The sequence below is a fragment of the Mustela erminea genome, chromosome 7, assembly GCF_009829155.1.
Source record: "Mustela erminea isolate mMusErm1 chromosome 7, mMusErm1.Pri, whole genome shotgun sequence".
NCBI lineage: Eukaryota > Metazoa > Chordata > Mammalia > Carnivora > Mustelidae > Mustela > Mustela erminea.
This window is the reverse complement of record NC_045620.1, coordinates 81,146,597-81,174,573: the sequence shown is the minus strand read 5'-3', so window position 1 is coordinate 81,174,573 and position 27,977 is coordinate 81,146,597. Positions and strand designations below refer to the sequence as shown.

The 27,977-nt window shown below is 40.8% G+C and overlaps 1 protein-coding gene across 5 annotated transcripts; it reads left to right on the top strand.

Annotated features, from left to right (window-relative positions):
* Window positions 1-790: 790 nt before the first annotated feature.
* Window positions 791-27,734, top strand: FAM161A (FAM161 centrosomal protein A). 5 transcript variants are annotated; one of them, XM_032353648.1, is made up of 7 exons: window positions 791-1,494; window positions 13,284-13,522; window positions 15,876-17,069; window positions 17,412-17,579; window positions 19,331-19,430; window positions 26,403-26,557; window positions 26,981-27,059. In XM_032353648.1, exons 1-7 carry the CDS (start codon window positions 1,300-1,302, stop codon window positions 27,006-27,008), a joined length of 2,079 nt encoding a protein of 692 aa, XP_032209539.1. In that variant the 5' UTR covers window positions 791-1,299; the 3' UTR covers window positions 27,009-27,059. The 5 variants fall into 5 exon arrangements, 4 of the variants coding, with proteins under 4 accessions (XP_032209539.1, XP_032209541.1, XP_032209538.1 ...); XM_032353647.1 differs by having other exon boundaries at window positions 795-1,494; window positions 27,003-27,734; XM_032353650.1 differs by lacking the exons at window positions 26,403-26,557; window positions 26,981-27,059 and adding an exon at window positions 19,564-20,606 and having other exon boundaries at window positions 792-1,494.
* The last annotated feature ends 243 nt before the right edge of the window (window positions 27,735-27,977 follow it).

The window sequence follows — 27,977 nt, the reverse complement described above, 5'->3', positions numbered from 1 at the left end:
CAAGTCCCTACTCTGGTCACTTAAGGCACCCATACCTCATGAACTTCTGGTTCTGGCTTCTGCTCGGAATCGAGCCAGTATTTGTTCCAGTAGGCAAAGCAAGTCTCAGCCAAAAGAAAGAACAGCCTGAAGGAGGTGGGGAAATGGATTTTGCAGGTTCTCACACTCCAGCCCCGTGACCAAGAAAGGCTTGGTAAGAAGGGCTCATGGGTGCTTGGCTGGCTCAGTCAGAACAGCATATGACTAGATCGCAGTCCTCTGAGTTCAGTCTCCATGATGGGCATAAAGCTTGGTTAAAAAAAGATTTAAAAAGAAAAAGGGCTCAGACCTCACAGATAGGTTCTAGGAAATGCACACTGCATACCTTAACTTTAGGTAGGGTGGCAATGGCTGGTTGCAGGGCTAGGGGGCCAGAGGAGGCCGAAGGATAGGGAGGAGAGGTTGTCGGCAGCCTCAGCCCGAGGTTGTAGACTTAGCAGGTGGCTGAGACTGCAGCACATACACATGGTGTAGAGGGAAGGCGCCATTTGAAACGCCCAAATCCTCAGTAGGAAGCTGTTGATGGGCGTGTCTGAGGTTACCATCAGGCGCTTGCACCCTCAGCCCCATCACTGTGAAGTTGATGTACCCAACCACAAACAACCCGGTTCATACACTGTGTCACTCGCTGGTGGGTGGGCCCGGCTCCACCCAACTCTGGGCTTTTACTGGTCAAACAAAGAAAAAAACCGAGTGCGATAACTAGCAAACTCCTTCGGATTGGTTGATTCCTGCAAGCTCTCAAGTCCATCAAAGTAGAATGTACCTCATTCCATTCCGTTCGCCGGCTCCCAGGGGAGCCATGTTAGGTAACATGAAAACCACGCCACCGTTCTGAGATCACGCAATAACATCCCCTGCTTTTCTCTGCCGCCGCCGGCTTCAACAAACGTCATTTCAATGAATGAAAATGCGCTATTTTTTTGTCTACAAAGCAAGTTAACTGATAAAATATGAGAAGTGTGCGTTTAGGCGGTGAGGCGCGAAGCTGGCGAGGAGATGTGCTGTTCTGCCCGCCAATCCTCTAAACTAGCGAAGAGTCAGGACTCACTCCCACTGTTCAGGAAGCGCCCATCTCGGGTTTCCCGCAGCCGAAGGGAGTTTGAGTGACTTTTGGCCCCTCGCGGCCCCTGTAGCGTCCCTAGTTACTGAGCCCCTAGTAACCGCCCGCCCCAATCCAGGAGCCGCTGGCAGGTCTGAGTCGGCGCCAGCTCCCCCGCCCCGGGCCAGCGCGGGCGCTCAGGCCTCCGCGGCGCGGTGATGGCCGCCTCGCTCCGAGCGGCGAAGCTGGAGGCCTCCAGTCTCCAAACTCCGGAAAATCCCAGCGTCGGAGCGCAGGTCGCCCAGAATGAACGCGAAGACCCTTCGGAGGCCCTGGCGGCAGCGGCGGCGGCGGCCTTAGAGGAGGAAGAAGGCGACGAAGAGGAGAAGGCTGTGCTGCCGGCGCTGGCGGGGGTAATGCAGGGGCGGGACGGAGGCTGGGGCTGGGTGTCCGCAGGGCGCGGGCTGAGGGCTGGTCTGCGTCCCCGCTGGGCTAAGCGACAGGCTGGGAAATGGGCTGCCCTGTCCATCTCCGCCCTACCCAGTAAACCTGGCCCACCAGGTTTCTCTCTGCTCCCATGGAAAATAATTCAAAACGGAAGCGTTGGAAAATCTTTTAATTTTCAACGAAAAGATTGTAAAAATTTCTTGGAGAGCATTTCTGGAGAGTATAAGGTACAGAAGTTTACTCCTTTTGCTTCAGCATCTGTTGGAAGTAGCTGTTGCTTTTTTCTTTTCAACTTGGGAAAAACTGATGTACCCCATAGTGGATAACCCATAAAACTCAGGTGAATCAGATGTGCTGTCGGGTGTGTTTTATTGTCACTTTAAAGTCTTGGTTTTTAGTGCATTTTTATACATTGTCATGAGGCGTGGTGTAAAATCATTTAAGAGTTCAGTGGGCAGTTAGATACACAGATTAAAGTTAGGCATCCAGAGAAGCAAATTACTGAGGTTCCAGTTTCCTAAACGACTCTTCAGGGTGAGAAAACATTTTCACTGATCAATTTTCAGTGTCAGATATGTCGTGAACACCTGCCCATCAAGTAGAGGGCTGAGTCTGCCATCTACTCTATTCATTTAAAAGATGGGAACATTAAATTTTAACTAGCAGTATGCAGGTATAAATCTCCTCACCCCCAGTTAAGATTCTTAATACCATTTGTCCAAAGCTTCTCAGATACAAGACCATTATGGCCTATGGCTAGTAAAATCACTGGATATTTTGGAACTCTAAACTGTTTACACTAAAACTGTTAATGAGAAAGTCTGTAGCAACCCTTTTATGGTCACAACTTCACCGAGACAAACTCCCTGAGGTCCTCCAGAGTAAGGCAGATTGAGACCCTGAACATGAACCAGGATGAGAGTCCTGAGAACAGTTTCATTCATGATAAAGCTTCCCACAGCACAAATCTCAGTACCCAACAAAGGAGGCAAAGTGATAGAGGAAAAAAATTTGAATGGAGGAAGAGGATTGGGAATCCTGGATAGGATCCGTTCTCTGCCATTTGCTAGGTGCTACTAAAATGTAACTTTCTTCAATCTCAGTTTCCTTAAACGTGAAAGAACTGTAATAAATGTCTCTCTTGTCTCCCCGGGATATTAGGAGAACCAAATGAGTAGATTTGTGTCATATCTAAAGAGCAGTTTATATAAATTCGTAACAATAATAACTGCCAGTGATTTGAACAGCTCACCCAAAGATTAAATCTGGCTTTGCTGTGCTAGAGGAGTGCGTCATTTCTGTAGTGGCAGGCATACTTCCAGAGTGCCCTGCGAAACTGCAAATTTGTATTAGAAATTTAGTACCTTAGGAGGGATTAGTTTATCTAATAAGCTAATTTTAAAGGGACAGGATCCTACCAAGCAAACAAAAGGGAGCTAAGTCTTATGGGTTTGACAGTGTTCTAAGACTACCACACTTGGAAGATCCAAAAGCAAACCTGGATGAGCTGTGCATAGACCCAATAGAGAGTACCGGTTGGAGGAAGAAGCCCTGAAAAGGCAGGAATGGGTTCAGGAGCCAAGCTTGTGTTCTTCAAAGTAGGAAGCTCAGATACTATGTGCGCTACACAAGACTGATTAGAGGGGCGCCTGAGTGGCTTAGTTGGTTAAGTGTCCGACTCCTGATTTCCGCTCAGGCCTTGATCTCAGGGTTGTGAGTTCAGGCCCTGTTCTGGCTCCACGCCGGGCTCCATGCTGGTCATGGAGCCTAATTTTTTAAAAAGACTTATTAGAGAACCAATTATGACAGTAGGTTCCTTTCAGTCCTTTGCTTTGCCAAAGCCACCCTCCCTCCCCTCTCCCCCACACACACCTTGCAGGACTCTGAGCCCATATTGGGTTCTGAGGCATGTTCCTTGAATCTAACTCCAGTTGAAGATAGCACTTCATAGGCCTTGTTATGTGGTTGATGATGACATGGGTAAACCAGTATTCTTTAGTTCACTGTTAAAGTTTCACTGACTTTCCTAATGAAGTGACCTTTTTCAACAAATACCAGCAGTTATCAAGAGCTGATTACTTCGTTCAGTTGTGAGTGAAGCAGGCATAGAGGACATCGTCACAAAGCTTCCAGTCTGGTGGGGAAGTTAGATAATACAAAATGAATAGTGACTATAATATAGTATATTAGGTATATATCTAATATATCCAATATATATTATATAATATATAATTATATATAAGCATTTATCTAATATATCCTATATATATTGGATATATTATATATATATAATAAATGATTATAAGATGAGAAATGCTGGGAAAGAAATGAACAGACTTCTGTGATTAAAAAACGTAGCTAGGAACCTACTTAAATGAATTAAATTTGAAGACAATGTCTGGTAGATGAGAAAGAGCAACCATTTGAAGACTAGGGGTAGAAAAAGCATTCCAAGCAGAGGGAACGGCATATGCAGAGGCCCTAAGGTAGGAATAGAAAGAGTTTTGTGTGATTGAGGGTCTGAAAAGAGAGGAGGAAGGGAAGAAGATGAGGTTGGAGAGGTGAGCTGGACCTGAACATTCAGGGCCTTTTGAACCAAGATAAAGAGTTTATGTTTATTTTTGGTACAGGTACAGCAGGAGGTCCTTGAAGACTTTTCAGAGATCAGACATGTTTCTGTTTACATTTTTTTTTTTTTTTTTTTTTTTTAAAGATTTTATTTATTTTTCAGAGACAGAGGGAGAGAGCGCGAGCGAGCACAGGCAGACAGAGAGGCAGGCAGAGGCAGAGGGAGAAGCAGGCTCCCTGCCGAGCAAGGAGCCCGATGTGGGACTCGATCCCAGGACCCTGGGATCATGACCTGAGCCGAAGGCAGCTGCTTAACCAACTGAGCCACCCAGGCGTCCCTCTGTTTACATTTTTAAAAGATGATTGATGGCTCTCTGGAGAATGATTGGAGGCTTTGACAAAACAGAAGTAAGGAAATTGGTTAGGAGGCTGTTGCAGTGACTCAGAGGCCAGTGGTGGTAGCTTGGTCCTAGTCTGGGAGAGGTGGCAAGAAGTGGACAGATTTCTTTAGAATGGATAAGATTTACTGTTAGATTGGATGCGAAGGCCAAGGAAGAAGAAGAAATGAAGAATATTCACTCCCAGGCTTCTGGTTTGACCAGCTGTATGAAAAGTAATGCCATTTACTGAATTGGGGATAACTAGGGGAGGAATAGGTTTACAAGCTGGGTAGGATTCGGGGTCTGAGGTTTTTTTGTTTGTTTTTTTTTAAGATTTTATTTATTTATTTGACAGAGAAAGATCACAAGTGAGCAGAGAGAGAGAGAGAGAAGCAGGCTGATGTGGGGCTCGATCCCAGGACCCTGAGATCACGACCTGAGCCGAAGGCAGCAGCTTAACCCACTGAGCCACCCAGGCACCCCTGGTTTTTGTTTGTTTGTTTGTTTCTTTGTTTCTTTTAAAGATTTATTTATTTTAGAGAGAAAGAGAGTATGAGCAGCAGGGGAAGAGGAAGAGGGAGAGAGAACCTCAACCAGACCCTGTGCTGAGCACGAAGCGGAAGCCGGGCTTGATCTCATGACCCTGAGCTCACAATCCTGAGATCAGTACTTGGGCCAAAACGAGAGTCAGACACTCAACAGACTGTGTCACCCAGGTACCCCAGGATTTCAGTTTTGTTTTGTTTTGTTTTTTTAAGATTTTATTTTTTTATTTGACAGAGAGAGGTCACAAGAAGACAGAGAGGCAGGCAGAGAGAGAGGGGGAAACAGGCTCCTCACTGAGCAGGGAACCTGATGCGGGTCTCGATCCCAGGACCCTGAGATCTTGACCTGAGCTGAAGGCAGAGGCTTAATCCACTGAGCCACCTAGGTGCCCCCAGGATTTCAGTTTTGACCATGATAAGTTTGAGATGCCTGTGAAACTACCAAGTAGGAATATGTAGAAAGCAGTTGGGCCTATGAAACCATAGTCCTGTGGGATCTGGATCATAGACTTCTGTCTGGGAGTTTCCAGCCTTTTTAAGACAATGGGAATGAACGAAGTCATTTAGGGACAGAATTTAGAGAAAGAAGAGAAAGGGTCTACCATAGAACTATGAAGAACCTAGCCTTGAAGGGGTATCTGGCTGGCTCCTAGGCAGAGCATGGGACTCTTTATCTCAGGGTCCTGAGTTCAGGCACCATGTTGGGTGTGGAACCTACTTAAAAATATATGTATTTTTAAAAAGGGGGCGCCTGGGGGACTCAGTCATTGTCTGCCTTCGGCTTAGGTCATGATCACAGGGTCCTGGGATCGAGCCCCACTTCAGGCTCCTTGCTCAGCAGGAAGCCTGCTTCTCCCTCTCCCCCTCCTGCTGCTTGTGTTCCCTCTCTTGCTGTGTCTCTCTGTCAAATAAGTAAAAAAAAAATTAAAAAAAAAAAAAAAAAGTGCCTGAGTGGCTCAGTCAGTAGAGTGTCAGGCTCGGTTTCAAACTCAGGTCAGGTCGTGATCTCAGCGTTGTGAGATCAAGCTGCCCTCCACACACACACCCACCCCTACGCCCCCCCATCCAGCTCTCATTCAGCAGGGAATCTGCTTGAGATTCTTTTCTCCCCCTGCTCCCCGCTCCCCACCCCCCACACTCACACTCTCTCTCCTTCAAATAAATAAATCTTAAAAGGAAAAAAAAAAGAAAAGTAAAGAAAAAGGGAACAGAAGAGATTAAGGACCAGCTACAGTGGTAGAAGGGGTGTAAGTTTCCCATTCATTGGTTTTAGTGATGAAGAAAAGAGTTAAATGCTGTTAAGAAAAGGAATATTTCATCTCTGAAACAGGAGAGAAAGGATCCTGGGATCAAGCCCAGCTTTGAGTTTCCTGCTCAGTGGGGAGTCTTTTTCTCCCTTTCCCTCTGCCCCTCTGCCAGCTTGTGCTCGTTCTCTCAAATAAAAAAAAAATCTTTAAAAAAAAAAAAAAAAAAAAAAGGAAGAAATTGTTCAGTTTTGGGGATAGCAGTTTCCCCCCTCTTTTTTTAAATTTATATATTTATTTGAAAGTGAGAGAAAGTGGAGAGAGGGGCAGAGGGAGAGAAAAACTCTGAAGCCAGCTTTGCACTGAGTTGGAAGTCTGACGCAGTCCTCGATCTCACAACTCTGAATCAGGACCTGAGCCCAAATCAGCAGTCAGACACACCATCGACTGAGCCACCAAGGCACCCCAGAAATTGTTCAGTTTTTAATTCAGTATCAATATTCACAAAATATTCTTTTTATTTTATTTTATTTTTAAATTTAATTAATTTAATTTTAAGTGGGCTCCACACCCAAAATGGGCTTGAACTCATGACCCCGAGATCAAGACCTGAGCTGAGACCAAGAGTCAAATGCTTAACCATCTGAGCTCCCAGCCACCCCTTTTTTTTTTAAGTTATATTTTAATTGTGGAAATAATATATGAACATATTTTCCTTTTAAATATCAAATGTTGCAAGGATGCCTGACTGGCTCAGTCAGTAGAGCATGTGACTCTTGATCTCAGGATTGTGAGTTTGAGCCCATTTGGGGTATAGCGATTACTTAAAATTACTTAAAAATAAAATCTTAAAAAATTTCAAATGCTACAAATAAGCCACAGGCCCTTTTACCACTTCTCCCCCCAGAAAGAAAATCTGCCTCCCCTACATTGGTAGCTACTCTTTTGCCAATATATAGTCTTCTGGGCATTTTTCAGTTTCCTGTGTACATAATATTTTAATGTATGGTCACATTTTATTTATTTATTGTTTGTTTATAAAGATCTTATTTATTTATTTATTTATTTGTCAGAGAGAGAGAGAGAGCAAGCGAGCACGTGCGCACAAGCAGGCAGAATGGCAGGCAGAGGCAGAGAGAAGCAGGCTCCCCGGCAAGCAAGGAGCCTGATGCAGGACTCAATCCCAGGACCCTGGGATCACGACCTGAGCCAAAGGCAGTGTCTCAACCGACTCAAGCTACCCAGGCATCCCGGTCACATTTTATAAATACATATTTTTCTGCAGCTGGTATTTTCTCTCACATTTATTGGGGTTTTATCCATGTTAGTATATATAAATCTACCTTATTCCTTAGAAATCTTTTCAATGCAAAGAAGTTTTTTTTGTTTTTTAAGATTTTACTTATTTATTTGACAGAGAGAGAGAGTGAGCAAGCACAGAAGCAGGGGGAACAACAGGCAGAGGGACAGGGAGAAGCAGGCTCCCTGTTGAGCAAGGAGGTGGAAGTGGGTCTCAATCTGAGGACCGCGGGATCATGACCTGAGCTGAAGGCAGACACTTAACCAACTGAGTCACCCCAGCGCCCCGCAAAGAAGTTTTTAAATAAAAATTCCAGAACTGTGGATGATACTACATAGGCTAGAACACAAATAATTATGAGTGCTTGTTACTGATGAAACAACATGTGCTAGAAGGAGTGATTATCTAAATGGGTCAAGCCAATCTAGGGAAGATTATCATCTAATCGGGTGGCTACATGCACAACATTCCGTAGAAAGCTGAAGAATTAATTAAAGGGAAAGGGTACTATTTTAGGTTTTTGGAAAATAATGTCCTCAGCCTCTGTTATTTGGATTTACTGAATATTTTTTTCTGTGTAGAGATAATAAAAGATGAAATTAGAATTGGAGGGGCGCCTGGATGGCTCAGTGGGTTAAAGCCTCTGCCTTCGGCTCAGGTCATGATCCCAGGGTCCTGGGATCGAACCCCACATAGGGCTTTCTGCTCAGCGGGGAGCCTGCTTCCTCCTCTCTCTCTCTGCCTGCTTCTCTGCCTACTTGTGATCGCTGCCTGTCAAATAGATAAATAAAATCTTTAAAAAAAAAAAAAAAGAAATTAGAATTGGAAGTTGCTTATTAACCATTCACCTGTTTAAGATAAAAAAACACTGTGAGGTCAGTTTATCTGAAAAATTAGAAGTATTAAGCTGAAATGGAATGGATACTATGCAAAAGTCAGCACCTAAGTAAAGTTTGTGAGACCTGTGCCTCTCATCAGAAGCTACTCATCCTTCTATAATTTTTCAAACAGTTTTTCAGGCCCAAATACATTTTATCCTTTTTGTGAAAATGACTATTATAAGGCCTCCTTTTAAGGGATGTTGTAGAAGAATGAATGAAGAGTGCACGGATGCTTTTGCCAAAAACAGTTCTTTGGAATATCCTCTTGGTTTTTATTGTAGTTTTGGAAAATAAGCACTTTCTTGAATATTGAGTAGAATATAGCTATTTAGGGCAGCCAGTATTTCTTCAAAAGATTCAGTCCTCTGGGAGGGAATACTTTTCTTCTTCTGCATGTGGAAACTTAATATTTTTTTAGCTTACATTCATTCATCCAAAAAATATTTCCTGAGTATCTGCCACTGGCCAAGAACTTTCTAGGCACTGGGAACACAGCCATAAACAAAGCAGACAAATCCTTGTCTTTGTGATGCTTCCTTTTTGGTAGGGACAGACACACAATATACAAAGTCATGTGGAATGTCAGTTGGTGGTGAGTATTTATGAAAAAAATTAAGCAGAAAAGGGAGGCTGACAATGAGTGGGAGAGAGGTTGTAATTTCAAATACGGTAGTTAGTGAAGACCTTGTTGAGATGACATTTCATTAAGACCTGAAGGACTGAACAAGTGGGCCATGCAAATATCTGGAGGAAGAACATCCCAGGGAAAGGGAACAGCAAGTGCAAAGGTCCTGAGGGGATTTTCCTGATTTTGTGAGCATTGAAAAAACTGCAAACTGGAATCAACTACTGCTACTAAAATGAACTACTATTGCTGCCCAAGGGAAGAACTGTTGCTGGGGAGGCTCAAACAGAGAGAGAAGTAACAGGAAGGTATAAAAGTCCCTTCCTCTCCAGCCATGCAGTTTCCCTCTAGTGTTACTTTTAGAAGAGTCCAGCGGGGAACAGCTGGCAAAGCAGAAACACTGCAGAATCCCATCCCCAGCATCACATAACAGGGGCTAGAAGGGTGGCATTGGAGCCAAGAGACAATAGTTTAACACCTGGCACACCTACCTACTTTATGTGTCATAAAATTAATGTTCACAAGGTAAGTGCCCATGTCACATGGGTAAGAAGTGCAGAACCTAGGCTTAAATGAAAATTCTAACACCATGCCTGTAATCTTTCTCCCAAGCCATGACAGCACTCCAAACTGAAAAGTTACTTAGCTTCCATATGGGCGTTTCTTATTGAAGGGTTATAAGATTATAAGGAAGGTAAAACCAGTTAACCAGTGAGTGGTTAGGAGCCAGAAGTTAGATGAGAAATGGGAACCACTTCATCCCCCAGATTGCTTTATGCATTTTACTCTCCTCTTATCCTGCAACTTTGTGCACCTTCCTCCCCACCATATTGTCCACCCCTGCTGCTTTTACTAATGTCATTCAGCTTCATCTGGAAGTTTATCTGGAGTACCCTTTTCCTTTTGCCCCCTTGGTTCTTTCTGAACCCCCAGATTCTTCCATTTTTTGACTCATCTCAAATATCACCTCCTCCAGGAAGCCTTCCTTTATCTTCCAAACTCAAATCAAACTAAAGCTCTTTTTGTTTGAGTATCCTTATTACTTGGTCTTTGTATCCCTCAGGACCACTTTTTCCTTCATATCAGTCCTCCGCTCCCTGCTTATTTAAATGTTGGTGTTTGCAAGCATTTCCATCCTCAGGTTTTTGTCTCTCATTACTCCATTCTCCCTAGTCAATCTTATCCACATCCAAAGCTGTACCTGTCACTTCTGTGTGCACTGGTACATGCCATATCTCCCTCTCCAGCCCAGCCTTATTACTAGCTCTCCACATACATTCTCCCCCTCCCCTCCCCATTTCCTGGACATCTAGCTGCCCCTACTATCCCTTCAAACTCTGTGTGTCCTAAGAGATTAGTTTCCTTTCCGCTTTTATACGCTTTTCCGCTGTATTCCCTATATTGATGCATGGCAGCACCACCTACCTAGACAGACAGCACTCTAAACAGAAATCTTTTTACTCTCTTGCCCACGACCCAGGCCATTATCAAGTTGAAACTTCAGCCTCCTTAGTCTCCCAAGGCAGCCTCCTTTCTTTTGTTCCTGGCACTGCTCCCTTCATTTTGCCCATAGGATATCTAACTCAGACCTTTGCAGTATCCCATTAACTACTGCCAAACTTACCTTTCTTCCCTCTCTCCTACTTACTATGAGAAGATTCCTTCTGACAATTACCATATCATTCCTCTGCTCACATCCTTCAATGTTCCTATTGGCTATGGCCTGAGCTCTTGGTTAGGGCTCTTGACTTACCTTTTTCACCTTGTTTCCCACCCTCTTTTGGGTTCCATATACCCTGTTCCCCACTGCCACTCAGACTACCTCTCTCTGAGCACATAATGCCTGTTCTGCTTGAGGCTAAAAAAACCCTCCTGCCCTTGAGGGGAGTGTGGTAAGCTTTGGAGCCCAACAGATTTGGGTTTGAATACCAGCTCTGCTACTTATAAGCTGTGTGACTGCAGAGAGGTCACCTAACTCTTCTGAGCCTCAGTTTCCTTGAGATCTCACTACGTACTAGTTGCATTGTCATGAGGTAACATGATGAATATTATTCTAGCACTGTGCCTCAGATTTCTTTGTTTTTCACCACTTCCTTGATTGGGCACACTCCTCACCCATCCTTATGTCTCCAGTCTGGCTCATTTCTCTAAATTCTGCCTCCTCTTTCTCCCTGGTTAAAATTAGCCATTCTTTCTGAGTTCTCATGGTGTCTTATATCATGACACATGGTCACTCATCTGTCTCCCTGTTCAGCCGGGAGCAGCTTGTGGTTAGGAGTGAGGAGTTCTGTCTTATTCAAAGTCTACTATTGATTTATTTACATGTCCTCTGCTAACTAGCTGGTAGCCTCTGGAAAGTAGAGTTTTTAATCTGATTTGTATCTTTCAGGAGCCAGCTGAATGCTGGGTGTCTCTAAATATTTAATGGATGAGGAAGTTAACAAAGTTTTTATCCCCACAGCTAAGAAAATAATAGTGAGGAACACATACAGAAACAACAGAAGAATCAGAAAAATGTTTTATTTGAGTTGTAGGACATATATAAAGCAATTCTCTGAGTCACAAATTTGTTGGTAATAAATTTCTGCATATGAGTTCTTTTGAGGAAAACTTGTTTTCCTTCATTTGCTTTCTTTAAGTTACCCCAAGTGGTACAACACTTGCCTCTCGTATACTCTTTTTAGTCTGTTAAAAAACAAAAACACCACACATGTAAGTATTTGTGTACAGATGATATTCTGAGTTTTCCTACTAAGAGAAGCTTCTCAATTTTATTTTCTAGAGTGTTAGCATATTGTTATATATTTATAATTTTTTATGGCAAATAAGCTTTTCTCATTTTTAGTTTATTTCAGGCTTTAGGTTAAATTTAAAACAATGATCAGCAACCTTTTATGCACCCCATCATAAATAATTTAAACTGTTTCTCAACTGAGAAACTATTAAGATTATTTTATTTATGGAGAAAATTGGATTTTACCTCCTTAGTTGTTTCAGTTAAAGAACTTTGAAAGGAGGGCACGTGGGTGGCTCACATGGTTAAGTGTCTGCCTTTGGCTTAGGTTGTGATCTCCAGATCCTGGGATTGAGCCCCACGTCGGGCTCCCAGCTTACCAGGAAGTCTGCTTCTCCTTCTGCCTCTGCCTCTCCCTCTGTTCTCTCTCACTCTCTCTCTAATGAATAAATAAAATCTTAAATTAAAAAAAAAAAAAAAGAACTTTGAAAGGTATGTGGAAGGAGTGAGGGAGGAAGATAGTTAGACCCTTTTAGGCATGGCCTGTCTGTACCATAGCTATACTGTGTGCAGTCTCTGTACTGTACTACTCTTGTTCTCTTGTCACCCTCAAAGTTTCTGTCACCCATGGGAGCTGTTGGCTCTTGTTGCCACAGAAGTGGCTTTTCTGATGGTCCCTCCTACCCTCTCCCACACCCTCCTATTCCCTCCTGAGGCATCAAGGAGGCCTTCTCCCTGGCGCCTTGATGACCCAGTGAGAAATTTGTTCCCCCTATTCCCCTGTCCCCATTCTCTCATTTCCCTAACTTCTCTCTTTCCATGTCTTTTCTCCAATGGCACGCACACCTTTGGGGCCTACACTTCAGGACCCCAGCTCAGAGTGGGTATTGGGCTGTGTTTGGCCAGTTTGCAGCAGGAAGAACTGTTTTTCTTCACCTCAGTTAAAACTTACAACTCAGAAGGAGGTTCTTTATAAAGCGTGGCTTGGGTCTATCCTATTATGGTGTATGAACTGGGAATTTAACCAGCCTTTATAAAATGAATTAAATAGCATTTATTATCTGGCAGTTTGGTATCTGTCTCTCTCTCTCTCATTCTTTTTTTTTTTTTTTTTTTTTAATATTTATTCACTTACTTTAGAGAAAGCAGGGAGGGGCAGAGAGAGAGAGAGTCTCTAGCAGACTCCCTGCTGAGCAGGGAGCCTGACTCAGGGCCGATCCCAGAACCCCAAATCATGATTGGAACTGAAAATCAAGAGTCAGACACTCAACTGACTGAGCTACCCATCTCTCATTCTTAATAAAATATCATTGGGGGTAGTCCACAAGTAACTTATAATCTATTATGTGTATGTAGCCTACAAGTAACATAAAACCTAATTAAGTGTACACTTTAAGAAGCAACATTGGGAATCAGTATCAATTTAATTCATCTTTCAGTTCTAAACACCATATAACAGGTTTTTTACTTCCTGCCAGACTGATTTTAACACCAACATTTCTGAGGTGGACGAACAAACACATACAAGCAAGGAGGACTTTGTGGACTTTTCTGATATATACCACTCGAATGAAGAGTATTTTAGGAAGCTAGAAGAGCTGAAAGCTGCCCACTTGGAAACTATGGCAAAGTTAGAGAAGATGTACCAGAATAAATTAAATTTAAAAGAAGTTCAGCCAGTGATCATCAGGGAAGAAGCTTCTAGTGTCTCTTCCAGGTAAGTTTGTACATAACGTTATTTGTGGGCTGTAAAATGTGTACTTAAAAGTGCAGAACCAAATTATTCAGAATATCTTCTCTCAACTCTCTCTTTGTACTTTTAATGATATACAGAGGTTGGACTGTATTCAAAACGTGTAATGGCTTATCCACCAATGGCTTCTTGTTTTGAGAGTCATTTAGTCTTTTCTCACTGACCTGCCACTCAAAGAACTATAGATATGTATCAAAATATTTAGTCTTGGCCATTTTAATTTTTATTTATTATTATTTTTTAAAAGATTTTTAAGTATTCTCTACACCTAATGTGGGACTTAAACTTACAACCCGACATCAAGAGTCGCATGCTCTACCAGCTGAGCCAGCCAGGCGCCCCTAGTCCTTCATATTATGTAAGTCCTTCATATGAAACATGAACATTATGTGATTTGGTAAGTCCTTCATATTAAAAGTCCTTCATATTATGTGGATTAACATGAGCTCAGCAGCACTTGGGTGGCTCAGTAGGTTAAGCATCCTACTCTTGATTTCAGCTCAGGTCTTGATCTCAGGGTTGTGAGTTCAAGCCCCATGTTGGAAGTCCATGCCTTTGGGCTCCATGCCTAGCATGGAGCCTGCTTATAAGAAAACAGCACAAAAAACACAAGTCATTAAACATATAAAGTATAGAAACAGCTCTTTCTTTTGAGTGCTCCCACTCTTATATCTCAAGAGTGTACTTTTCTTTTTTTTTTTTTTTTTTAAGATTTTACTTATTTATTTGACAGAGAGAGAAAGATCACAAGTAGAGAGGCAGGTAGAGGGACAGAGGGAGAGGGGGAAGCAGGCTCTGCCTGAGCAGAGAGCCCGATGAGGGGCTCAATCCCAGGACCCTGAGATCATGACCTGAGCCAAAGGCAGAGTCTTAACCCATTGAGCCACCCAGGTGTCCTGTACTTTTCATTTTGATAAACTTTCCTGCTTCTGTTACTTGAAAAAATAACTAAGTAAAAAAATAAATTACACACACACACACACATGCACACTCCTACACACAAACAGGTCAGGACTAAGACATAAAACTGATTCAGGTTTTCAAAATAGTCTGTAATTTCTGGACCCATTTCTCCTATGAACTCTCTTGTTTTCGAAACTTGAGGCAGGTCTCTTAACTCATCCAGTTGGTCAATGCTAATTATGCATCTCCTGTGTGCCAGAAGTTGCTGGACACTGAGGAGTCGAAAATCAAGTTGCCCTTAAGGAGCTCAAAAACTAACTGAGAACCAAAAATTGTGATACAACCTGATATGACAGGGTTATGGAGACAGAAGAAGCAACTGATCATGTCATGGTGTTGGTAGAGGGATACAAGCAGGAATTTTCTATGGAACTGTCATATCCAAGTTCTGTATTAAAGGAGGAGTTGCTGTAGCAGATGCAGGAAGTAAGGAGTGGGCTTCTAGGCCACAGAAACCATGTGTGCCACTAGTGGCATGGCAGTATGAGACTTCATGGTGTGTACAAGGAACTTCATATGGTTGGATATGACTCAAGATTGGTAACTGAAGGTAGAGAGAGGAAGAGGTGAAATAGGAAAGGTAAAAGGGGACTAGGCTTTTCTTTTTTTAAGACTTTATTTATTTATTTATCTGAGAGAGAGAGAGAGAGAAAGCACAAGTCGGGGAGGAGCAGAGGGAGAGGGAGAAGCAGACTCCCCACCAAGCAGGGAGCCTGATGCAGGGCTTGATCTCAGGATGCTGGATCCTGACCTGAGCTAAAGGCAGATGCTTAACCATCTGAGCCACCCAGGTACCCCATATTTTTTTTTTAAGATTTTATATATTTATTTGAGAGAGGGAGTCCATAAGTGGGCGAATGGCAGAGGGAGAAGGAGAAGCAGACTCCCCATTGAGCAGGGAGCCTGACACAGGGCTTGATCTCAGGACCGTAGGATCCTGACCTGAGCCAAAGATAGACATTTAACCAACTGAGCCACCAAGGTGCCCCGGAGAGGGGCTAGTCTTGAAGGACTTTATAATCTAGACTTTGTTACAATGGAACATCATAGAAAAGTTTCAAGAAGGGGAGTGACCTGAGATATGTTTTAAGATGGTGACTCTGGAAAACATGTGGAGAATTTAATAGAGGTTAGCCACAAGGAGCCTCTGTTGCCTCAGGTTTCCCTGTAAAATGAAAGAATTGAATTAGATAATTTATAGGCATCTCTTAGCTCTATTCTAAATAAAAGTGATAATTATAAGGCCTATCTATCCAGCACCTATCTTCTGAGTATACCTTGAACTTTTAGTTCTTAATTTTTATATCTGGTCACATGCAACTGAGAGTGTAACTTTATTATTCTTCTCATACAGGTCTGATTCAGAAAAGAACTCCTATCACACAATCTCGTTAATGACATCATTTTCAGAGCCTGATTTAGGACAGTCGTCCTCCTTGATTATGTCTTCCTCTGAAGATGAGTTGCTGAACTCAGAAAAAGAGTATCCTGAAAAAAAGAGGGTGATGAGCTATGCTAAAGAACTCATTAACAACATGTGGACAAATTTTTCTGTTGAAGATTATATTCGGTATAAAGATGCTGATTTCCCGGCAGTTGAAAAAACAAAGAAGAAACCAAGAGAATGGGTGCCAAGGATTACAGTACCTGAGCCTTTTCAAATGATGATTAGGGAACAGAGGAAAAAAGAAGAGAACATGAAATCTAAATCAGATATTGAAATGGCACACCAAGTGCTCAGAGAACAAGAAGAAGAATCAGAGTGTAAGAAAAAATTCCGAGCCAATCCAGTTCCTGCATTCGTCTTTCTCCCCCTTTATCATGACATAGTCAAGCAAAATGAAGAACGCAGGAGGCGTTTGAAGGAAAAAACCAAAGAAGCTCTTTTGGCTTCACAAAAACCATTTAAGTTTATTGCAAGGGAGGAACAGAAGCAAGCAATCCGGGAAAAGCAGCTGAGAGACTTATGCAAGTCTAAAAAGAAAACAAATCAATTTAAGGCCAGACCTATACCTCGATCTACTTATGGCTCAACCGTAAGCTCAAAGTTTAGCTCAAACTCCAATGAAAAATTAAAAGAAGAAGAGCTCTATAGAGAGATTGTGACGCAGCTGAGGGCCCAAGAGCTTTTGCAGTATTCATCTCCTCTGCCTTGTAGGTCAGGTCTCAGAAGTTGTGCTCCGAGGAAGCTCAAGTGTCCTGAACAGGTTGAAAAGTTGAAGCGTAAACACGAGTTGAGATGCCAAACTGCCAATTTTGAATACCTTCCTGAGAGATACCAGAAACACCTCTCAGAACAGAAGTGTTCAGAACTCCTAACCGTTGGCCGTAAACCATCTGGTCTTCATGCGGCCTCTAGCGCATCCACTAAAAGAGAGAAAATTCTGGCAGACATTGCAACAGATGAAGAACATTTAAAAGAAACACGGCCTAATCTCTCTCCAAGGCACAAACTGACAGTAAGAAGTGCAAGTGCAAAGCCTGTGCCTTGTAACTGCAACCCTCCAGTGCCCACAGTGTCTTCCAGAGGAAGAGAGCAAGCCACGAGGTAAATGACTAGGATGTAGTGCCTGCCGACTCACGGCTGCTAAAATAGTGTTTGTAGCTCTATTGATTTTTGTGTTGGTCATTTGGAAAATAAGAAGAAATAGATTTGGTAATATATTTTACTATATCAGGCAGAGCATTTTGCCAGAGAGTGTCCTTCTAAGAAATGAGTATCTTTTCCATTTTATGAGTCTCCAGGGATAGAAAAGATAGTCAGCCTGTTGCTTTCCAGTTGCACAAGTCATAGCCTTTTTTCAGTGTTTAAATTTTCCCATGTTAAATCTTTGCTAAATCACATTCTCATTGGCTTAAAGTGAATTAAGCCTTAGTTTGTTGCCCTCAGGAGATCACTTGAGGAAAAGAAAATGTTGGAAGAAGAGAGAAATCGGATCCTAACTAAACAGAAGCAAAGAATGAAAGAATTGCAGAAACTCCTGACAATCCGGGCTAAGGCTTATGACTCACATCAAAGTTTAGCTCAAATGTCTAAATCCAGAGTCAAATCTCTCAGGTATCATAAAAGAATCCTGAACCTCCAGATCATTGGTTTTCAAACTTTCTTTCTTAATCAGTGGATACAATATATGAACAGATTAATTAGTATTTTAGTTTCTGGATTCAAGTTGCTGTCAGTTACACTCAACGCACAGACATACACATTCACACTCACTCACTCACCTCACCTCATGGTGAGGATTATATGCCATGTTGATGAACTGAAACATTTTATATCATGGCCATAGTTAATAGTTGTAATCATATGTCAGCATCTAATCTTTTCTTTTACTTTATAAAATTTTTTTTTGTGGGGCCTCAATATGACCCGACCTGAGACTAAGAGTTCTATGCTCCACCAATTGAGCCAGCCAGGGGCCCCTTCTTTATACTATTTTTGATAGCCCAGTACAATATTGAGAAAAAATCTTTTTTTTTTAGTTTTTCTTTTTTTTTTTTTTTTAAGGTTTTATTTATTTATTTGACAGACAGAGAGACAAGCAGGGGAAGTGAGAGTGGGAGAAGCAGACTTCCCACTGATCAGGGAGCCCAATGTCAGAGAGAGCCCTTTTTTAATAGTTTGCCGTGTAATCTCAGAATATTCTTCAATAAATTGATCTGTAAGAGAATTTTGTTCTAAGGTCTGCATGAAATCTGATATCATAAATGAACACGTTGATGTCAATTAACATCAGTTATGTGATGTGTCAGTTAACACGTGTATGTGTTCAGCATGTGTGTTGCATTTCATTGTAGTTCTAATATAAACAAATATAAATAAATAAACATATTTGCAGAACCCCTTCACAGAGCACTGGAATTCTGCTGTACAAAGTTTGAAAACCAGTGTTCCAGAGGAACATTTTTCTGTAAAAATGTTCATGTTTAAGTAGGAAAATATCTCCCCCCAAAGCTGGTAAGTAATATGATTTATTTTTAATCTGATTTATAAGTACGCAAATCTATATTTGCTTTTAATTATGAGTTATTCCTTTTTAAGTACATATTGTTTATAATAATTATATTCCTTTATAATATATATTATGTTTATATTCCTTATAATGTATATCAGTGTAATTTATGATAGAGGGAGAAATTTGATGAACTTGAGCAAAAATTTTTTAGAAATATACTCTTCACCCTAAGAAAGTAAACTGGATTTTTCATAATACCAATTTTGTGTATAATTAAGCATAATTATAATTCTATAGTATAATTATCTTCTCTAATCCATGAAATCTTATTATCTTAGTAGAGTTAGTATGTTTTACATAGAGGAAAAAGCGTATTTTATTCACTATAGGATCTTGTGCAAATAGTAAGTACATTTAATGTGAATTTATGTATTTTGGTTCCTTTTCCTGTCCATGTCCTTTTCCTTTATTCTCTATTTTCCCCTGACCTGCTCAAATTTAATTAACTTTGCCACCAACCTATAGATCTTTAAACTAAATTTTCTTGATTTTCTGCACTTAAAATTGAGTTATGAGGGCATTTATTCATTTCTTCAAGCCAATTTAATACATTATATTTTGAAAATTTCAGAAAATCAGAGTATCCAGACTGTTCCCAGGATGTAAAATATGTGCTCTCACAACCTAGTGTTTTTATTTCTGCATTCCATAAAAATTTACCAGTCTAGGAAAGGAATTGTGGTAAACTGTGAGCCATGCTTGTAATTTAATTTCTGATTTGTCATCTAAGCTAAATGTTCTATCTGTAAGCTATTATTTCTTTTAAAATTCCATTCCTTTTATTTGATTTTAGAAAGAGTGAAAAGGAAAGGATGAGAGAATACCAGCGAGAACTAGAAGAAAGAGAAGAAAAATTAAAACACAGGCCGCTACTATTTGAAAGAGTTGCTCAGGTTGTGTTTGTTGGAATTTAAGAGCTTCAGTCAACCTTTTTTATTTTTTTAAACATCTCTAGCTCCTAACTTACAGTCCATTTTTCTTACATGTTATATAATTTATTGAGACATATTATTGTTTCTGTGACAGGTTCATCAAATCAGTCAAGTAAGTTTGTACTTAAATCTGAACATCAAAGCTAGTCAAGGACGCATGTCAGCTTGATACAGAATGTGCTGCTGATGCAGTCATAGTCAAAATAATCGTTTCACAACCTGTTTTTCATGGCTTTTCTTTTTTTTTTAGTACCAACTTTTCTTTTTTTTTTTTAGTACCAACTTAGCCATATATTAAGGTGAGTCTTCACTATATGATTTGGAAGTCCTTGAAGAATTAAAAAATGAAACAAAATGCTAATGGAATCAGATTTCTTTCTGCCAGTTTTTCTTTTTCAGTTTCATTGAGATATAACTGACCTAGAGCACCGTGTACAGTTATGATTACAGCACGTGACTTGACATACATATATGGCAAAACGATTACTACCATAAGTTTAGTTAAAAACCCACACCTCATATAATACTGAACTTTTAGGATTTACTAAAATCTGAACTTTTGGGATTTACTCTCTTAGCAGCTTTCAGATATGCCATACAGTGGTATTAGCTATAGTCATCATTTTGTACATTACATTCCCAGTACTTATTTATCTTATAATTAGAGGCTTATACTTTTGACTGCCTTCATCCAATTCCCCTGGTAACCACAAATCTGATCTGTTTTTCTATGAGTTTGTTTTTGTTTTTAGATTCCACATATAAGTGAGACCTGTAGCCCTTGTCTTCCTCTGTCTGACTTATTTCACTTAGCATAAAGTCCTCAAAGTCTATCCATATCATTGCATATGGCAGGACTTCCTTTTTAATGGCCAAATAGTATTCCTTGCACGTACACCACATTTGCTTTACCCATTCATCTTTTGATGGATACTTATGTTGTTTCCCTGTCTTGGCTATTGTAATTAATACTTTCGTGAATGTGGGGTGCAGATATCTCTTCAACGTAGTGATTTTGTTTCCTTCAGTTAAATACCCAGAAGTTGGATATCACTGGATTGTATCATATTTATGTTTTTAACTTTTTGAGGAACCTCTGTACTGTTTTCCATAGTGGCCGTTCTATTTTACATTCCTACCAACAGTGCACAAGGGCTCCATTTTCTCCACATCCTCACGAGCATAGCATTTATCATCTCTTATCTTTTTGATACTAACCATTCTAACAGTTGTGAGGTGATACCTCATTGTGGTTTTGATTTGCATTTCCCTGACGATTAGTGACATTGAGCACCTTTTGGCCTTTTTAGGTACCTGTTGGCCATTTGAGTATCTTCTTTGGAAAAATGTCTATTCAGATCCTTTGCCCATTTTAAATTGGATTATTTCATTTTTTGCTATTGACTTTTATGATTTTTTTATATATTTTGGATATTAACCCACTTTTCAGATATATCATTTGCAGATATTTTCTCCATTTAGTAAGTTGCCTTTTCATTTTGCTGATCGTTTTTTTTTTTCAAGTGAGCCTATAATTTTCATTCTTATCTACGATTACTGAAAGGACTTCCTTTTCATTGGGAAAATAATTTGGTCCTATGGACAGTGAGTCCTGATTTTACTAAATGTATAGTTGGTTTTATAATCTTCCTCTAAGAGATATCTGTCCATTTCACATCATCTTTTCCTTTGTACTCAGAAGGTAGGTGTTCTTATGGGTGACATAGCCTAACAATAGACAGGATCACTGGAGATTACAGGTGCTATGTTGTGATTTTCAAGCTGTTGCATTTGGAGCTTCCTGCCAACATTGCAGGACCATCCTTCTCAATGCACCAAGGACAGGGACATGGCTTTACATATTCAGGTGAATTTACATATTCAGTCCCTCAAAGTTTTGGGACCCGTTTACATACAGATTTGGACATAATTTTATGTAACACTTTTCATTTTAAGGGTGGGTTTCTTTAATATCTCAGTTTCAACTTTAGAGGGAAAATTACAGAAAAATTCTGTATTACCTAGTGGAAAGTGATTGACTTTAAGCTCAAAGTATTCTTTGCAGCTCCCAGCTGCAGGTTATTATGACTTTCTGTCTTTCTGGTGGTTATATCTACACAGATTTCCCACAGACATCTACATTTATCTTGCCTCAAACTAGATCTTCCTCTTTGATTTCCTGTTTTTGTTGGGCCACAATTTTGGTGGCTGGGAATCACTTTCCCTCCCTCTTTCAATTGCCACTGAAAGACCTGACAAGTTTTCTTCCTAAATAATTTTTGGATCTGCCTTTCTCCATTCCTGAAGGTGAAGTGCCATGTGAAGCCTCTATTATCTCCTCTCTTGGTTATTGTAATCATTTGACTGGTTTTCCAGCCTTGCTCTTTGCAAAGCCACCCATTATATTTTCACTTTACCATTCCTGTTCCCTTGCCAAAATGTTAACTCTGGGTAGGTTGTAAATAACCTTTGGTAATGGTGACAATCGTGTATTTTCATTGATTGTACTCATTCTCATTTTCAATAAATGGGATCAAGAGGTATTGTCACTGACTTCTTCAAACAATACTGCAAAGTGGGTATCCATGTATTACAGAGGAAAAAACTGAAGTTCAAAGGAGGTAAGTAACTAATTAGATTTATAGGTAGTCAGTAATGGAACTAGAATTGGACGCAAGTCCGTTTGCTTCCAAACAGTTAAGACTAAGCTGTCCTGCTTTCTCCCAGAAGATACCTCCATGAGTCTTAGCGTAGTGAGTAGACCCCTCTACACTCTGATCCCTGTTAACCTTTAATTGAGTAGATTCTAAATTCTAAACCAAATTCATCAGCCACAGCACTGCCCCCGCCCCCTCACCATGGACACCCTTTACTTTCAGATCATACCAAACACTAGTTTCAAACTTGAAATTTTTATTCATGCTGTTTCTGAACACTCTTAGAGCCTCTTCCTGTTTTTCATATAAAATCACTTCTTGCATTGTTTCCCAGGTCGGATCGGGTGCCTTTTCCTGTGTTTTTCATTACCCTTTGCATACTTCTGTCTTCACTCCTGCCACTCTGTGTGGGAATTACCTGTTTTAGGATCTCTCTTCCCTTCTAACTAGTTCCTTTTAAAAGTTGTGTTCAAATCTTTGTATTCCCAGCACCTAGCACCCAGGATAACGTCTGGCACAGAGAAGATGTTAATAAACATTTATTGAACCAAAACTGAACTGTCAGGATCAAATTAGCCAGACTGTGACCTCTTGCTTTTTTTCTGGGATTAGTGGTGGGGAGTGGAGTGGGGGTTGGGGGAGTGTGGGGGAGGGGGAATGAGAGCACCCCCCCTCTTAGTGATGAGTCTCAGCAGGAGTGAGCAGTTGTGCCATGTTATGAATTCTGCCGCTTCTAAGCACCAGAGAAGGTGAGGCCGAATATGTAGCGTGTGTGAAATTAAACCCATAGAGAAATTTTAAATGTTGAAAACATAGATCAGTATCACAGCCCATTCTACTTCTGCCACTTCTGGCCCTCACATATACTGGTCCCTTTGTCCAAAAATACTTCTCTCTCCATATATACCCCCCAACTACAAAAGAAGTATTCAGTAATTAAAGATTTTTTATTTAATTTAATTTATTTATTTATTTGACAGAGAGAGATCACAAGTAGGCAGAGAGTCAGGCAGAGAGGTTTGGGGGGGGGGGTGGAAGCAGGCTCCCCGCTGAGCAGAGAGCCTGTACTGGGGCTCAATCCCAGGACCCTGAGATCAGGACCGGAGCTGAAGGCAGAGGCTTAACCCACTGAACCACTCAGGTGCCCCAAGAAGTATTCAGTAATTAAATAAGTAAAAGAGTTACTACAAATGAAACTTACGGTTTTGAAAAGTATTTTTCCGCTTCAAATGAGGGCACTGATTGTAGACAAACTTTCATCATTGCATGTTATTTTGGTTTCCTGAAGAAGCAACACTAATTTTTTTCGCAATCTTTGATAGTAAAATCAAATAATCATACAGTTATTTTAATTGTTCCTTTTATCTCATAGTCTGTGCAATTCTTTGCATGGTGAAATGCAAGGAGGAAATGTTTATTTCAGTTAAGAGTAATTATATACTATTCGCCTTGATAGAAAATATGTAAAAGTAATTAATTCTGTATATAGAGTGACTGGCAGTGACTCACCATTGCTTTGGTTTTGTTAACACAAATTAGTGGAGCTTTTTCTTGCAGTCTGTTTTGCTGTGACTATTGCTGCTAATTAACAGCTGTTATTTGATACATTCACTCACAACTTTGTGCATTATCCATTTATTAGTGTTAATTGTGATCTTGCTGCTGTTGAGTTGTTCTTTCGCAGAGTAAGGCTATGATCTGGGACAGAACAAACCATGTTGTCCTATTTCTTGGAAATCACAGAGTTTATTAATTGAGTAAATTCTAAATTATAAACCAAGTTCAAATGAAGACTTATGAGCACTGACTTGGGTATCATTTTAATCTCTTTTATATTTAATTTACGTATATCAGAATATACTGTTCTTAATGCATTTAGAGTTAGGTCTGGGTTTTTATTCTGCTTTACTGTCTTTGGAGCAGTTCTTATTTTCTTACTTTGCCATGACTTTCAGTTTCTCGAAGCTTGTATATTGGTGTTCATAGCCTCTGGATGCATTTTTTTAAAGATTTTATTTATTTAGGGGCGCCTGGGTGGCTCAGTGGGTCAAAGCCTCTGCCTTCAGCTCAGGTTATGATCCCAGGGTCCTGGGATGGAGCCTCATGGAGGGCTCTCTGCTCAGTGGGGAGCCTGCATCCCCCACCCACCCCCCGCCCCCGCTGCCTGCCTCTTTGCCTACTTGTGATCTCTGTCTGTCAAATAAATAAATAAAATCTTTTTTAAAAAAGATTTTATTTATTTGAGAGCGAGAGAGAACAAGAGCAGGGGAGGGAAGGGAGAGAGGAAGAGGGAGAAGCAGATTCCCCTCTGAGCAGGGAGCCTGATGTCCCACTTGATCCCAGGACCCTGCAATCATGACCTGAGCTTAACTGACTGACTGACAGCCACCCAGGTGCCCCCTGGCTGCATTTTCTGAAAATCGTTATTCATAGTGGGTGCATTTCAGCAACAGGTTGAGTGTGTTTTTAGTTTTCCAGAGCATCAGGAAATCACCGGTGACAGTTTATCCATTGTAATCAATCTGTTATTTTGGTTTCTCCTGTGGAACACTGGATGCCATGGCCCCTCATGACACTGGAGTCCCTAGGTTAGCCAAATAAATATCTGACACCTGCTTTGCTGAAGTCAGGTTTCAGTTACCTTCACACTCCGGGATGAGCACTACTACTTAGAGAAAGCAGGATCGTGCCATGGAAAAGTCCCAGGAAATGGTCAAGAGACTTGGTTCTACCACTCACTATCCTTGTGACCTTAAGCAAACTGCTTAACCTTCGTGGGAGTGGAGGGAGTGTTTCAGTTTCCTTATTTGTTAAATTTGGGGGTGAGACTGCGTGCCCTCCCACACCCTCTCCAATATGGAGTGCCATTGGGGTACTGGATCTGGCCCATTCCTAGTTACCTTCCTTCAGTTGGAGGACAAGATGGCAATTCTTGGCCCTATACTCATAGGAGGTAAAAGGTGACCAAAGCTGAGATACTAGTGTGAACCCCAGTCCTCCTGTGACTGTGGGAAGCCCGTGGTCTCAGGTACTGTGCTAACTCCTTCCTGTCTTGCTTCAGGTGTGAGAGGCTCATCACAATTTCACAGGTGCCAAAGCCAGGAAACAACATTCTGGAGATTTGAAGCCAGTGCTAAGTTCTTGTTCTTTTTGCTGTATCCCTTGATTCCTCCTGATTAAAGATAACAACAGTGATGAATTTATCATCTTTGAAGGATTAGAGATATAGCATGTAAAGGATAAAAATTACAGTAGGTACATAAACTAAAAGAACCCTCTGACAACCATCACAAACTTAATTTTCTTCCTGGTGTTTCCAGATAGTCTTCAATAGTCATAAAGGTGTATTTTTTCAAAAAAGTATATAAAACAGATAGAGTGCAAAGAATAACTATAGACCAAAACTCATGTGGCTACTACCTAGGTTAATAAACAGAACATTGCCAGCACCCCAGAAACCCTTTGTGCCCATCCCAGATCAAAACCCTCTCCTACTCTCCCAGAGGTAACCACCATTCTAATTTTTGAGATTAACACTTCCTTGTTTTTGCTATTATTGTTGCTTGTGTTTTGCAGTTTTACCATCCTGTGTATCTTTTGCCACACAGTATAGTTTAGTTTCGCCCATTTGGGAACTTTATGTAAATGAATCATACATACTATACGTATTATCTTGTGTTTTGCTTCTTTTCCTTAGTAGTATGTTCATGAGATCTGTCCATATGGTCCTGTACAACTAAAGTTCATTCATTGTCATTGCTTTATTTTACTCTGTTATATGAATAGACCACGATTTATCCATCTTTTTGTTGAGAGATGTTTGGGGCTGTTCCAAACAGTAGTGTCCTATGTATTTTGGTACAGGTCTTCTGGAGCACATATGTGGGAGCTTCTCTGGGAATAGGCCTGGGAGTGGGACTGCTGGTCAGAAGGTCTGTGTACTGTCAGCCACCTGTGATTATTGGGTTTAATTTTCACTGGAGTTTTTTTTTTTTTTTTTTTTTTTTTTTAAAGATTTCATCTATTCACTTGACACTCAGAGTTCACAAGTAGACAGAGAGGCAGGCAGAGAGAGAGGAGGAAGCAGGCTCCCCACTGAGCAGAGAGCATGATTCGGGGCTTGATCCCAGGACCCTGGGACCATGACCTGAGCTGAAGGCAGAGGCTTTAACCCACTGAGCAACCCAGGCGCCCCTCACTGGAGCTTTTAACCCCTACGTTTTTAATGGAAATTTGGTCTTCTGTTCTCCTCTAAAAAGGTTTGTCTTTCCTATAGAAAAATGCAAGAATGGCAGCAGAAAAACATTATTCTAACACCCTAAAAGCACTAGGACTGTCTGATGAGTTTGTTTCAAAGAAAGGCCAAAGTGGAAAAATAATTGAGTACTTCAGCAATCAAGAGATGAAGAGTTTCACTGAAGATAAAGAAAGGTAACATATATAAGATGTCTAAATGGTTTACCTTTGAAAAAATTCTTACCTGCCAGAAAGCATAAAATTCTGTCCTATATTTTTAGAAGATCTTTTAACCTAACAAAATACATGTGAACTGTTTGTAAAACATTGGTATTTTAACACTTGGCACATTCAAAATGGCATAGTGATGAAGTATCTTGTTTTTAAAGGAGAATAATTTAACTTTCTGACTGACATGAATGATGAAAATAATAAGATGGTTTCAAATGAAGTTTAAAGAGTCACTCAAGGTTGGAAATAGATAAGTGCCCAATTGGCACTTTTATAGAGTTTTCTTGATAAATCGGAGCTCATACACTTGAGGAAGGAAGACTGCATGATGACATACGTTGCAAAGGGTTTGTTGACCTTTAAACCAAATCATTTTTCCTTTGAAAGATTGATAAATTTCTTCCTCCAGCTTTGAGGAAGAAGAAAAAAGAGAAGAAAGAGAGAGTGGGGAGGAAAATCATTTTATGGATACGAACAGCCAGGATTCTTACAAGGAAAAAGAGGAAGCTGATGAAGAGAGCGGAGAAGAAAAATCTGTTACGGAGTAACACAGTACCTGCGGCTCTCCCGTCTGTGCCTGCACTGTCGATGGCAGCCCTGGGCCTAACCGTCCATGCTTGTGGTGTGAAGAACATCCATGAGAGCCCTCCAATAGGTACAGGGCTCTTGAGCAAAGTCATCTGTAACATGAAAAAGCCAAGTCCAGCCAAACAGTTGTCGGTTCAGTTAGGGTAAGGCTTTGCCTAGTCAGGTTTTTTAATCACTCCTAATGGTTCGCAACTTTGATCTTACTTGTATTCTTTAAAAAAGCATTTGAGAATCATAGTTGTCACAAACTGATTGGTTAGAAAAGTATGTGTTACTTCTGTATTTGGTGTGGAAACAAATGGCGTGGCATTGAGAGCAGAAATATTGGCTTTTGGTGATTCAAAAAAAATTTTCTGGAAAGTCTGAATCAATAAATCTTCAAATTATACTATTTGCCCATTCTTTTCCTCTGTGATACATCTCACAAAATGAATCCTCACACTTGTTTTACTGGGTATTTAAAGTTTCTTATCTGAGCCATTTTTTTAAAAAGTAATAAAATATAGGGGTGCCTGGGTGGCTCAGTGGGTTAAAGCCTCTGCCTTCGGCTCAGGTCATGATCCCAGGGTGCTCGAATCAAGCCCCACATTGGGCTCTGCTCAGCAGGGAGCCTGCTTCGCCCTCTCTGCCTCCTTGTGATCTCTCTGTTAAATAAATAAATAAAATCTTAGGGGAAAAAAGTAATAAGATATAGAAAAAAATAGGTCCTTACAAATTTGCGTTCATTACTGTACTGTTTGCTGTTAAAATTATCCACACTATCATGACTTTTTCTTTTTATCCCTAGTTTTATTCC